The sequence below is a fragment of the Neoarius graeffei genome, chromosome 3 (genome assembly GCF_027579695.1).
Source record: "Neoarius graeffei isolate fNeoGra1 chromosome 3, fNeoGra1.pri, whole genome shotgun sequence".
Taxonomy (NCBI): domain Eukaryota; kingdom Metazoa; phylum Chordata; class Actinopteri; order Siluriformes; family Ariidae; genus Neoarius; species Neoarius graeffei.
The window spans coordinates 15,504,049-15,518,938 of record NC_083571.1 but is presented as its reverse complement, the minus strand read 5'-3'; the positions used below and the strand labels follow the sequence as shown (position 1 = coordinate 15,518,938).

At 37.1% G+C, this 14,890-nt stretch overlaps 1 protein-coding gene across 1 annotated transcript; it reads right to left on the bottom strand.

Annotated features, from left to right (window-relative positions):
- Positions 1 to 2,154: 2,154 nt before the first annotated feature.
- Positions 2,155 to 11,300, bottom strand: LOC132883164 (gap junction Cx32.2 protein-like). The gene is made up of 2 exons (XM_060916431.1): positions 11,102 to 11,300; positions 2,155 to 5,429 (listed from the first exon to the last, which is right to left on the bottom strand). Exon 2 carries the CDS (start codon positions 5,404 to 5,406, stop codon positions 4,570 to 4,572), a length of 837 nt encoding a protein of 278 aa, XP_060772414.1. The 5' UTR covers positions 5,407 to 5,429; positions 11,102 to 11,300; the 3' UTR covers positions 2,155 to 4,569.
- Positions 11,301 to 14,890: the final 3,590 nt, after the last annotated feature.

Below are 14,890 nucleotides of genomic sequence, written 5' to 3'. Positions count from 1 at the left end.
CCAGGCTGTGAATGGTCTAGCCAGGGGTTCGCTGCTGGAGGTTTTTTCTTTTTGTCAGTTCATTTGTATGGTTGGTTTCCTTCCTTGGCTGTTTGTTGAGTATTGGTACTTCAACAGAATATTACACTTAGCATTATTCTGTCACTTGTTCAGTTGGCACTAGAACTTTCTTGTCTAGAAGTTCAGCCCTTCTTGTACCTGACTTTTGCACTTGTTGTACGTTGCTCTGGATAAAGGCCCAGTCCCGCAATACCAATAACTATAACTACAACTATAACAATAACTATAAATAAATCGGTCCCCTGCAGTTTATGTGGTTGGTGCTCACAGCAGGCCAATAACAATACCTATAGCCCAGGCCTAGGTTTATTGATATCGGCGAGATTGCTTCTGGAGCAATTTTTCCAGGCCTGTACTTGATCTAAAAAAAACATCTGACAAATCAGATAATTGTTTACATGTGACATTGTCTGCGCACATGCTATTTTTCCCGGGCATCTTTATACATCCTTGTTGCATCATGAAGTCATGGAATACAGATTCACAGGAAAAAAATAATAATACAAAGCACAGATCTTTTATTCATGGATATGTGATTTTCTGTGAAATACCAATAGTGAATTAATAAACATATGCATGCAGGTAAGATCTTTTAATTATGAACTTCGGCAGTCCAAACATTTAATTGTTTTAGACTCCTTAATTTTTTTTTATCCATGATGTATCATCCGTATGAAATCAGTAACCAATCTGTAATATACGGACACATCCATGACCAATCCGTAAATTAATAGCATCTGTGATGCATCTGTATTAAAATCCGGAACCACTCCGTATTTTGTATCCTTTTTTATTATATTTCTGTAGTATGTAACCAACCAATATTATAGTCGGGATTATAGTTGTGGTGTGACTGCTCCAGACTGGAATTAAATTCAGGCAGAGGTATAGTCATAGGTGTAGTTATAGGTATAGTTATAGGTCTCAGTGTTGTGGGACTGGGCCCTAAGAACATCTGCGAAATGCCATGTAATGTAATGTAATGTAATGTAATAATCCCTTCAGAATAGCTGTTGTGGAAGGCCTTCCTTCAGAAATAAGGTGCACTCTAACGACTCTAAAGTAACATGCCAAAGCTAATTTAAGCTAACTATTTAAAATCGAAGAAAGGACTTTATCCTACCCTGACCATACAAAGTGATCGATAGTATGACTATGCTACTTTGGAGTTCATCAGCAATTCTGTAACGCTGCTGTTTGATAATGCAAAGGTTATAGTAAATAAAAGAAGAAGAAGAAAGTAATTATTTAGCACCAACTCCCAACCCCCAAAAGAATAGATCTTTCAACATGTGAAATAAGACTTTGTTCCTCGAACAATAGATGTTTTGTGATGTTTTAGTAAATTACTCTCATCTAAAAACTCAAAAGAAAAAATTCCAACAGTTGGGGATCAAAGCATGGTTTCAGCCCATGGAGAAGTAGAATGCTCAGTGTCTAAACTATCTAAAAATTGTGAATAAAGTATTAAAATTTAATAAAAGTTGGAGGTAAGTATTGGGCATGGAGGTAAGTATTGAGCGAGGAGTGAGGAGAGCTGAGCCCTGAAGGACTTTCTCTGAGCAAGCATAGAGCATGGGGCAGGAATAATCCTGCCCATGTGGATGTCTATTAGCAGTGTTCCTATTTTTGACTACTAGGTGCAATCATGAACTTTTGAAAGCTAATTGGATCAGTGAATGTACTGCCCTATGATTGTGCAACATCTCTCTCATATGTTGTACCGAGACATGTTTGGAGTGAATTTGTAGAGTTAGAAAACTTTTTTTCTTTGTGTGTGTGTGTGTGTGTGTGTGTGTGTGTGTGTGTGTGTGTGTGTGTGTGTGTGTGTGTGAGTTTGAATTGTCACCCCAATTTGGCAGCCCCAATCTGTGCGGCCACAATATGGGAAATCAAAAGATTCCTCCATCATAATATTTTGCCTCTTCTTACATTTTTGACTCTTCTTGCATTCTTAGAAGTTTAGGGATATTATCCTCTACTTATCCTGCCAAACTAACTCTGTAAACTCACAACACTGTCTGATTTATGATAAAAACTCCATTTATGCTCATCCGGTTTATTCAGAGTAAAACTGAATCACAGTATTAACAGTTTAAACACAGTGAGTATAGTTTAATTGCACATTTTCAAGACAGTATATGTTAAGTTTTGACAGATATTTCAGGTATCCTGTAAGTCATACAGTATGTTTCAAGTATTATTCAACACATAAAAATGCTTTATCATGATTTAAAAATGTTCAAGTAACACAATAAGGAGAAGTTTGTTTGTAATTATAGTATAAAAGTGTCCGGATATTAATGACAGGAAATTGAGTGTGTTGCAAAAAGCTGACTGGAAGAGTAAAAGTAGAGAAAACTCATCTGGTGTAGAACATCATGAGTTTATGATGAGCTGACTAAATAATACAAATTATTCTATCCACATTCACTGGATATGAGCAATCATGTGCTCTGATTGGCTACTCTACCCCTAGGATATCAGCTCATATACCTTGAGTAGAGAAAAACAAAATGGCGGCACGTGTTGCTGAACCAACCGAGGATTGAAATAAAAACTCTAATCAAAAACAAAATCCCCAAAATTATCAAATATTTAAAAGAAACAGAAAAGCTAATTTTTTTTTTAACCCCAATATGTACTGTTCTACACTCCAGTCCAGTCGGTGGTGGTAATGCACCTTTAATTTGGTTTGCCAACCACCAAAAAAAAACTGAAGAAGAAGAAAACCCCAGAAAATTCAAAATAATAAAAAAAAATCAAAATAATATGAAATAAAGTATTTGATAATCAGAACATAATAATTATTGAAAAAAAATTATTGCATTTTTCACAAATTGCTAGTCATTTCACCAGTTTGTTTACATTCTAAGCGCGAATTATTTTGTCAGACATTTTGTATGAAGGTTTTATTTATCAAATTTGCAAAAAATAAAAATGCTCTGTTTCTCAAAATCCAGTGAATGTGGATAGAATAAAACAGTTATTCCAGTCAGTCTCATCATACATGGCTTATCGACAACTTGGTGCTACACGCCTCGTCGGCTATCAGCTCATGTACGACTCAATTTCATAGAATAACTGTTAAATATTCATACATTTTTGTTACACTCTAAATAAATGATGGGTCATTTTTTACATACAAGTTGCTGGGTTTAACTTCTTGGAGAATTGGGGATGTACTATAGATCAGAAAGGGAATAGCAATAGTTGCAAGATTCATTATGTGAAATTTTCCACTGCTGGAACAGAGTGGCAACCAGAAAAAAGTCTCAAGTGAAAGAAATTGTGTGCAACTGCAAGAAATTGATGTTAACTTATAATTTTGTATGTTTAACATGTTTTAGTCAAGTTAGAATGCTTTAATAGTGTGTTTTTGCATAGAAAAAAGTGCTGCTTGAAGCTTTGTTAGTACTTACAAAAATTTAAACACACTGTATTCATATACAGTACTGTGCAAAAGTTTTAGCCCCCTATTTTTTCCCATCAAACTTTGTTATAGATTTCTATTTTATGACTTCTACGTTGGTGGCACGGTGGTGTAGTGGTTAGCGCTGTCACCCCACAGCAAGAAGGTCCGGGTTCGAGCCCCGTGGCCGCCAGGGGCCTTTCTGTGCGGAGTTTGCATGTTCTCCCCGTGTCCACGTGGGTTTCCTCCGGGTGCTCCGGTTTCCCCCACAGTCCAAAGACATGCAGATTAGGTTAACTGGTTACTCTAAATTGATCGTAGGTGTGAATGTGAGTGTGAATGGTTGTCTGTGTCTGTGTGTCAGCCCTGTGATGACCTGGCAACTTGTCCAGGGTGTACCCCACCTTTCGCCCGTAGTCGGCTGGGATCTTCCCTGCGACCCTGTACAACAGGATAAAGCGGCTAGAGATAATGATATGAGATAATGAGATGAGATGAGGCTTCTCCGTTATCAAGTCAGTACAAAAACATTTGAGAGTTCCCACCATTCGTTTTCCCACACAAAATCAAATGTAACAGAAAAAAAACTTGTGTCTGAGCAGCATATTTCACTTTTCAGATTAAAAAAGAAAACATAATGAAAGCTACTGGTATTTGGTGCAAAATTAAGAAGCAAGTGTGACAAAGTGTCCAGAAGAACTGTGGCTGGTTCTGCAAGATGCTCAGTAAAACCTACAGCTCATTTCCTTATAAAACTGCATTCATTGTATCTGAGACTACTTTTTTTTCTTAAAGCAAAAGGGTTGTCTCACACCAAATACTGACTTTGTTATATTGATTTATTATAATGTACTGCTGTTCATACTAATTTTTTTCATGTTGAAACATTTCATTTCATTATTTTTTGGCCATTATTGGTCTACAGCATTTCTTTACGTGTGCCTAAGACTTTTGCACTGTACTATATTTGGTGGATTTTGTGACTGCATGTCATTTTTACTGACAAGTTGGGTTCAAAACCAAAACAACCCAGTATGTCAAGTTGACCCAAATTGAGTTATTTTTAACACAACATTTGTTAGTGTAGTTCTGTAGTTTTACAGTTGCATTTCTTCAGCAGCGCTATGGCTCCTGTTTGCCCAACGCTTCTCTATGACTCCATTCATACCATTCTGCTTAATGCTCTCTGCAGTTTCTCGGCTTATTGCACCTAATGGCAATGGACTACTGGCTTTCGTATTGTAGAGCTCCTCTCCTTTATATTTTGGCCGTCTTCTTACTCTACAGCAAAGCAAATAGCACACTTCTAGCACATTCAGTGCCAGGGAAACACATGCAACCGCAAACATGAAGATATTAAAGATGGTCTTCTCTGTGGGTCTGGACATGAAGCACTGTGTGACATATGGGCAAGGGGACATTTCACATTGGAATTCAGCTATCATTACAAAGCCGTACAGGTAATACTGTCCAACGATGAAAGCAACTTCCAGGACTATTTTGAAAAACAGCTGAGTCAAGTAGCTACACAACAACCTGCCCTTGATTTGGACTTTTCCATTTTCATCTGTGTATTTTGGTGTCATGACTGACTGATTGCGTTTGAGCTTTTCTCTCAGCTTGTTCTCCTGGTGGATGGTGTGGATGGCGTGGCCAAGATACAGCAGGGTTGGAGTGGACACAAAGATGATCTGCAGGACCCAAAAGCGGACATGGGAGATGGGGAACTTCCAGTCATAGCAGACGTTTTCACAACCCGGTGTGAATGTGTTGCAAACTAAATCGGATTGCTCGTCTCCCCATACATTCTCGACTCCTGCGCCCAGAACAAGGATCCTGAAGATGAAGAGGACACTCATCCAGATCTTACCAATGACAGTAGAGTGGACCTGCACCTTATCCAGTAACGTGGAGAGAAAACTCCAGTCTCCCATTGTGTTTGATGATCGGGTTTACTCTAGAAGATTAAAGGGGAAAGATTCATTATAATACCTGGTAGAAGAATGGTTTGGTATCACTGTTTATAAATGAACCAAGTATTATTTTATTCCACAACTTGTGTTCTTGTGTGATACTTCCTATTTACTTGTGGATTTTTCACCAATATTAACAAGTCATGGTATTATATCTATTGTGCATCATTCCTTGTGTACATAATGTGTTTCTCATGTGTATGAACTGCTTGTATAGCTTCAAGAAGTTTTCCAGTAGGAAAACTAAGCATTGAACTGAAGTGAATGAAATCAAACTGAACTGTTTTCCAGAAGCATTGCAATCATGGTAGAGTGAGCATCACATTGAACACTCTCTTTATTGGTTGTTATTATTCTCTGGATATGAGCAATCGCGTGCTCTGATTGGCTACTCTACTACTAGGCTATCAGCTCATATACTATGAGTTGAGAAAAACAAAATGGTGGAGCCGTGTTGCTTAACCAATCGAGGATGAAATGAAAACTCTACTCGAAAACAACCCCCCCCCAAAAAAAAATCACAAAAAAGCAACAAAATATGGAATGAAAGTATGTGATGGTAAGAACATGTCATTTTTTTTTTCAAAAATTATTATTATAGCATTTTTCACAAACTGCTCCTGTCATTTCGCTGGTTTGTTTACATTCTAAGCGGAAATGATTTTGTTGGATGTTCTGTATGAAGTTTTTATTTATTGAATTTGCAAAAAATAAAGATGCTCTGTTTCTCAAAATCCAGTGAAAGTGGATAGAATAAAACCATTATTCCACTCAATCTCATCATACATGGCTTATAGCTGACTCGGTGCTACACACCTCATCGGCTATCAGTTCATGTATGACTTGATTTCATGGAATAACTGTTAAATATAATCTTTACAATTGTATAGAAGTGCAGGAAGCCCTAGAATAACTTGAAAGCTAATCTAGCTAGGGCTTCCTAGGCTGAGGGCTGAGCATTGTTTTTTTATATATATATTTCAAACACGTATACACATCCGAAGGGGGAAAAAAAGAGACTAGACAAAAGAAGCCAGCAGTAGGATAAGATATTCGTATGAATTGAATTGGCTTGTCAGTAGGTAGAAAAAATGTGATATAATTTTTTTTCTTGAACGCTCTTTTGGGTAGCTCTTTGTCAGCGAGATCTAGAGAGTTCCAAACTTTAACTCCTGTGAACCTGATATTAAAAGTAACGAAATTTGTACATACTTTTGGTAAATAATAACATCGCTTTGTGGCAAGTTTTGTTTGATCATGTTCTGTTGATAATGAAATGAAAAAAGAGTCAAAGACAATTCATTTGAGTAATATTGTTGCATGAAAAGAGCTGTGTGAAGGAAAGATAAGTCAGTGAGTTTAAGAAGTTGAAATTTTTTAAAGATTGGAGATGAGTGAGCATCAAAAGCTGAAAAATTAATAATGCGAATGGCCCTTTTTTGTAGCATTATTAAGGCTTAAAGTGTTGTTTTATAAGTGGTTCCCAAGACTAAAATGCCATATGTTAAATAAGGATAAATCTAGGATAAGTAATAAAGCTGGGTGAGAATTTTAGAGTTTATATAATGACAAATTTTGGATAGAATGCCAATGCTGTGCCTGATCTTTTTTGAGATTTCCTGAATATGTGGTTTCAATGTTAGATTTGAGTTAATCAAGAGCCCTAGGTATTTAACAAATTTCTCTTGCTTAATAAATTTACTTTTTATTGACAAAGAAAATGGATAATTAATCTTCTTTTGGTGGAATGAAACAGGACAAAGTTAGATTTATCAATATTGAGAGAAAGCTTATTTACACAGAACCAGTCAACAACATTTTAAAGTTCAGTGTTAACTTCTTTTTGTAGAGTCAATAAGTTTTTATGAGAATGAAAAAGATTTGAGTCATCTGCAAATATATTAAATTCTAATATTGATGAACATTTTTCGAAGTCATTAATATAAAGAAGAAGGAGTAATTGTCCTAAGACTGAACCGTGAGGCACCCCACAACTTATGGTACTTTCTAATGAGACGCTGTTCCCCACTGTGGTGAACTGTTTTCGATTAGTTAAATATGACTGAAACCATTTGAGTGCTACACCTCAGATACCATAATGTCCTAGCTTGCTTAATAGTATCTGATGATTAACCGTGTCAAACGCTTTGCTTAAATCAAGGAAGAGTCCACAAGCAAACTCCCCTTGCTCTATAACTTGCTGAAATTTGTCAACAATGTTTAGTACCGCAAGAGAAGTGGAGTGCCTAGGTCTAAAGCCAAATTGATTGGGAAACAGTAAACTGTGTGATTCTAAGAAATGGGTTAGATGCTTACAAACCAGTCTTTCAAGGATTTGATTAAAAATGCAAAGTAAAGAAATTGGCCGGTAATTGATCAAGATTAGGTGAGAGTCTTTCTTGTAAATGGGAATAACTTTTGTGACCTTGAATTTATCAGGAACAATACAACATGCAAGACTCCATTTCCCAGAATTTACAGCAGCCATTAAATATGGCCGCCACAGATTACAACACCCGCTCTCCACCTCACTGCTCACAGTCTCCTGAGTTCTAATCCTTTACACCTGTTCACAATCATCCCAGTCTCATTACTGCACAGTATATCAGGATTCTCATTACATCACACACTACTGAGTATACATGCTGTTCCTTGTGTCTTGTGTTCCCAAGTTGTTTATACTGTATACAGTATTGCTGATCTAGTTTGACTTTTTGTTTATTTGGATTCTCCATTTTGTCTGTGCCTCTGATACTCTGTGTGTGCCTCGCCTGACCATTCCTTGTTTTTTGACCATGATTTTGCCTTATGATTTGGACTTGGTTACGAGTTTGCTTGAATACACTCTCAACTGCACTTACATCCGTCTGTCACCTGCATTGCTGACAGATACAATGAAGACCAATTGTTATTTAATTTGTAAAGTACCTCTGTCCAGCACTTTCATGACTCAATATTTATTCCATCCACATTCACTGGATATGAGCAATCGTTCACTCTGATTGGCTACTCTACTACTAGGCTATCAGCTCATATACCATGAGTAGAGAAAAACAACATGGCAGAGTGTGTTGCTGAACCAACCAAGGACGAAATAAAAACTCTACTCGAAAACAAAACCCCAAAAATACAAAAAAAGCAACAAAATATGGAATGAAAGTATTTGATGGTAAGAATGTATCTTTTTTATTTTTCAAGAAATATTATTATAGCATTTTTCACAAATTGCTTCTTTCATTTCACCAGTTGGTTTACATTCTAAGCGAAAATAATTTTGTCAAATATTTTGTATAAAGGGCGGCATGGTGGTGTAGTGGTTAGCGCTGTCGCCTCACAGCAAGAAGGTCCGGGTTCGATCCCCGTGTCAGCGATGACCTGGTGACTTGTCCAGGGTGTACCCCGCCTTTCGCCCGTAGTCAGCTGGGATAGGCTCCAGCTTGCCTGCGACCCTGTAGAACAGGATAAAGCGGCTAGAGATAATGAGATGAGATGAAGTTAAACTGTCTGATGTTATTCTGAGAGGAAACTGTTTGAGCCCATCTTGATCTGTAACTTGTACTGGCAGTAGCTCACTTTTGCCCCAATTAATCTTGTATCCCCAAATAAGTTAAACTGTGGCGGCACGGTGGTGTAGTGGTTAGCGCTGTCGCCTCACAGCAAGAGGGTCCGGGTTCGAGCCCCATGGCCGGCGAGGGCCTTTCTGTGCGGAGTTTGCATGTTCTCCCCGTGTCCGCGTGGGTTTCCTCCGGGTGCTCCGGTTTCCCCCACAGTCCAAAGATATGCAGGTTAGGTTAACTGGTGACTCCAAATTGACCGTAGGTGTGAATGTGAGTGTGAATGGTGGTCTGTGTCTATGTGTCAGCCCTGTGATGATCTGGCGACTTGTCCAGGGCGTACCCCACCTTTCGCCCGTAGTCAGCTGGGATAGGCTCCAGCTTGCCTGCGACCCTGTAGAAGGATAAAGCGGCTAGAGATAATGAGATGAGATTTTGTATAAAGTTTTTATTTATTGAATTTGCAAAAAATAAAAATGCTCTGTTTCTCAAAATCCAGTGAATGTGGATAGAATGAAACAGTTATTCCACTCAATTTCATCATACATAGCAACTCAGCATCATCGGCTGTCAGCTCATGCACAACTCGATTTTGTGGAATAACTGTTAAAAATATGCAGGTAATTATAATAAATCATGCATGTTGATTGGTTGATACATTTGGACTATTTCTCGATAATCACCTCGAGCAACTCAACAAAATGGCAGCCAATTGCTTTGTCACCGTAAGTGAGGAAGAATTACAAATGATGAAAGAAAATGCTGTCCCTAAAAGCACTGAAGATGCTATGAAGTTTGGTTTAAAACTCTTCAAAGGTAAGGTGGAATTGTGATTTATTTTATCAATTTCAAAACAAAGTATTTTATGTGAGTCAGTGTAGATAAGTGAAACAAGTCTGCGCTGTGCTTTTATTACATTTGAAGTTTGAAATAATTTTTTTTATATGATTTTTATTTTTTGAAATAGTCACCTGTGTATTTATACTAAAACAATTATCTGCCTCAGGCTCAGTGAATATCAGTGAATAATAACCTCAACAACTTCTCCGTTATTATTCACCGATATTCACTTCACTTTTGGTGAATAATTGTGAACTAAATCACTCAGGACAAACTCAGCCCCAATTATGAGCTGATTAGTTGCTTCAGGTGTGTTAAGGTGGTTACTCCAGGAGCAGGGTGGAGAACCCTGGCTTTACTGCTTGCTGGAGGGTCAGTAGAACCCTGCTGAACCCTAACACACAGTGCAATGTACACAAGTATACAAATTTACACAAGTACACTGCAGCGCAGTATTTTATCATTTTTTTACAATGCTCAAACATTTTGCAGTCACCAATAGTCTTTTGAAGGACACCGCAGGAATTTAAAATATCAACGAAGATTACAGATTTCAGCAGTTTCTGTTCTCCATCAGTGGAAAATGGACGTCATCATGTCGTGTCCAGTTTAGAAGTGTCATAAAGATTAACCTTTACATTCTTTATATCAAAAAGCAGATTTCTTTCTGTACAGTTTATACAACCTGATTGAATCTGACACATCCATGACTGGCTTAAACAATGAGATTTCAACACAAATGTGTTATATAATGGCGTTTGTACAATAACTACCATTCACATTTCCCCATTTCACATGAATTGGTATGTTTTTGGATCACCTCAAAGAAAAAATATTGCCACTGGATTCTAAATAATTGAGCATTTCATTTAAATTAGCAAGGTTTGGCAAATAATGTATAATGCTAATAATTTATGTAGAAACGGCTAACAATAATAATAATGCAATTATTTATTGATTGATTTTTATGATGCAAAAAAACAATCATGAATTGAGTTTGAAAAAAACGAACTCTACACACCATTTATTCTCATCAGAAATTGTTAATTAACTCAAATAACCATATTAATGAAAAACAGCTGAATATATATGTTCAATTAAAGGGTAAAGGCCTATTCATGATCACATTAGTGTTATAATCTGTGTAATTATTAGGTAATTATGTAACATCATTGTTAAACTTGGCTTCTATGGATAATTATTAGGATTTGTAAAACTCAGCACAATAAACTATGCTGTAACATAAATAAAATAAAACTCACCAGAAGCTGTGGGTCAGTTCGTAAAATGTAAAATATAAAACTCTGTATCTGTGTCAGATGAAGGGTCAGAGTGTCTTCAACACAATGGCTTCTAAAGATTATCCAAATGTGTGTCCTTCAAGTGTTTGTCCCTGATTTAGCTAACCCGTCAATCCCATTTTCATTTCTCTTGCGTCTTCATTTATCGTTTAGAACCAACCCTTCTCCTAAACATGATTGATTGAGGTCAGCCAGACAGGGTCACATGGTTTGACTCATTTCTTGCAACATGGCAAAAATTGCAACATAAAGATCCACACCCAAATCTTCACACTTGCTTGTATCATTGCATACAATTATTAACACTAGATGGCAGCATGAATCGGACTGTGGCTGTGATGCGCACTAAAGACAGTGGTCATCAGATTTCACTTCCATCAAGTCATGTTGAGATTACACAATACAATCTTCTGTATGCATTTTCATCACTTGGCATATGCATTTTATTTTAATCATTTATTCATTCATCGGGGTTGCAGTAGATCCGGAGTCTCAGAACAACCAGCCGCAAAGTGGGGATAGAACCTGGGTATGATAATGGTTTATATACAATGCTGTGCAAAAGTCTTAGGCACATGTAAAAATGCTGTTGACCAAAAATGACTTAAAAATAATGACATTTTTTTAAAAATACTATCAACAGTAAGCCATAATAAATGAAACAAAGTCAGTATTTGGTGTAAGATGAAATTCCCCATTGCTTTAAAGAAAAAAAAATAGTAGTCTCAGGTACAACGAGTGTAGTTTTATAAGGAAATGAGCTGTAGGTTTTACTGAGCATATTGCAGAACCAGCCACAGTTCTTCTGGACACTCTGACTGTCACATTCGCTTCTTAATTTTGCACCAAAACCCAGTGGCCTTCATTATGTTTTCTTAGGGCAGCACGGTGGTGTGGTTGTTAGCACTGTCGCCTCACAGCAAGAAGGTTCTCTCGTCAAGTTCAATGGCCGATGGGGGCCTTTCTGTGTGGATTTCCTCCAGGTGCTCTGGTTTTCCCCACAGTCCAAAGACATGTAGTTAGGTTAACATGGGGCAGCCTTGGGCTGAAGTGCCCTTGAGCGAGGCATCTAACCCCCAACTGCTCCCCGGGTGCTGTAGCATAGCTGCTCATGGCTCTGGGTATGTATGTGTGCTCATTGCTCACTTTTGTGTGTGTGTTCAGTGCTTCAGATGGATTCAATGCAGAGAACAAATTTCACTGTCCTTGAGTGTGCATGTGACAAATAAATTCTTCTTCTTTTCTTTTCACATCCATTTCTTGCAGTTGCAACTGATTTCTTTCACTTCAGATTTTTTTTTCTGGTTGCCATAAATACCAGCTTGAGAGATTAGTGTCTGAAAGTATTTTTTCATTTTACCAATGAGCTCACTATATAGCATGTATAATAAATTAAATAATAAAAAATTGATAAAGCTTGTAGCTTGGGAAAAAAACATTAAAATTATATGTTAAAAAATTAAGTGTATTTATCCATCCATCCATTATCTGTTGCCGCTTATTCTGTTCTACAGGGTCGCAGGCAAGTTGGAGCCTATCCCAGCTGACTATGGGTGAGAGGCAGGGTACACCCTGGACAAGTTGCCAGGTCATCACAGGGCTGACACATAGAGACAAAGAATGATTCACACTCACATTCACACCTATGGTCAATTTAGAGCCAACAATTAACCTAACCTGCATGTCTTTGGACTGTTGGGGAAACCGGAGGACCCGGAGGAAACCCATGCAGACACGGGGAGAATATGCAAACTCCACACAGAAAGGCCCCCATCAGCCACTGGGCTTGAAGCCAGAACCTTCTTGCTGTGAAGTGACAGTGCTAACCACTACACTACCGTGCCGCCCATAAATCTAACAGTTTAATCAATCCATTAATAGCATGGAGCTGTGAGACTGTCTGTTCATATGAATTCATTCATCATATAGTGTGTTTTAAATCCTTTCATTTCACTTTGTCCATATATTTAGACCAAGTATTCTGTAAAGCAAGTCCCTTGGTTACACATGAAATCAGGTTAAAACTTTAAAAACATTGTGTAAACATGAGAAATCCACAGAAGTATTGGTCAGATTGAAATACATTTGACTTTTTGCATAAATTGAAGGCCTTGAAGAATAAAGCCTGTGGGTTTTCTGTTTGTTTGTTTTCATAAAATTGCAATTGGACACATTTATCTATCAATCTATCCATTTACTACTAAAAATAGTAGATTCTAGATTGAACATATTTTCCTGAAACATGGCTAGTTTATGAGTTCTTTCAACACCCATTGACAAGAAATATAGCAATAAACAACTCATTTCAGTACTTGCAGAACTATTTTCTTCCTTTAATAAGTTCCCTTAGTAGGTGCATATTTTCAGATTTTTTTCTAAAATATTAATTTTTTAACACTTTTTGTTTAATCACATAATTCTAAATGTGTTCCAGATGTTGTTTCAGAGTTTTAGTGTCTTCAGTTCAGTTCTGCAGTATCGAAAATAGTCAAAATACAGAAAAACCTATGGATGAGTAGGGGTGTATAAACTTTTGACTGGTACAGTATATACTACAAATCACTGATACTGTATAAATCACTTAAAGATTCATTTTGCACTTTAAAAATCTACCTCTTCCCTTTGTTCATTACACATATCTTGTATTCACTGTCTATGCACTATGTTTTTTGTCGAATGTCTTTTGTTTTGTTTTGTTATATTGTATGTACAGCTTTTGTGTTGGTATAATAATAATAATAATGATAGATAGATAGATAGATAGATAGATAGATAGATAGATAGATAGATAGATAGATAGATAGATAGATAGATATTTTTTAAAAAGGCCTGCATTTGAGGGCAATCTACGGTCCACACCTCTCTCCTACACAGCTTGTTCATGTCTTGGTAACTGCCAGACATACAGTATCTGCTGGATTTACTAACACAGAGCTATGATTGTGCAGCACATATTAATTCTTCTGGCATTTCACACATTTATATTAAAAAAAGGGAACTCCTTTTGTCCACATTTCACAACATTCCAGCATTTACAGTATTGCTTTGACTGGTTCATCATTTGGACATAGTGTACGTGACATAGCTATCGTGTAGCCTGAATAATCAGTGGGAGGTTGTGTATTGTCAGCACGAATGCATTCTTAAAAGTCTTGATTTCTAAAATAAAGAAGGATTCGGGGATTTTCAAAAACCTTTTAGAGATCATTATCTCCCTGAACTTCTTTTGCTGCTCTGAAACAAATTTTCTACCGAGAGAGAGAGAAAGAGAGAATCATACACTCAATATACCGGTAAGTGTAACCAGAGAGCAGGTGTAACCTAGCTGGTTATACTTATATTGAGTGTATGACTTACAGTATTCTTATGAGTTCATAACTTTTTCCTTCGTGATTTTGTGTTGTGGTTATTTTTTGAAACTAACGACAATGAAGACACATCTACACTGTTATGGGAAGCCTTTAAGGCTTACTTGAGAGGGCACATTATTTCTTTTCAATCCTCCCTTAAGAAGTGTAACAAGGCAAAGCAACTAGAACTTGAGGAGGAAATCCGCCAACTCGATATGGAGAACGCTCTGCGCCCCTCATTAGAAAAACATTTTAAAATATCGACTCTTAAATTTAAACTTAACAAGATATTATCAGATAGGATTTGCAGAGCCTTTATTTTTACAAAACAGCAATATTTTGAATTTGGTGACAAGCCTCACAAATTACTGGCGAGACAATTACGAAAACTTGAGAATGA

Excerpts from the sequence above, each read along its gene's own strand:
- LOC132883164 (XM_060916431.1), bottom strand. The coding sequence starts at position 5,406 with ATGGGAGACTGGAGTTTTCTCTCCACGTTACTGGATAAGGTGCAGGTC.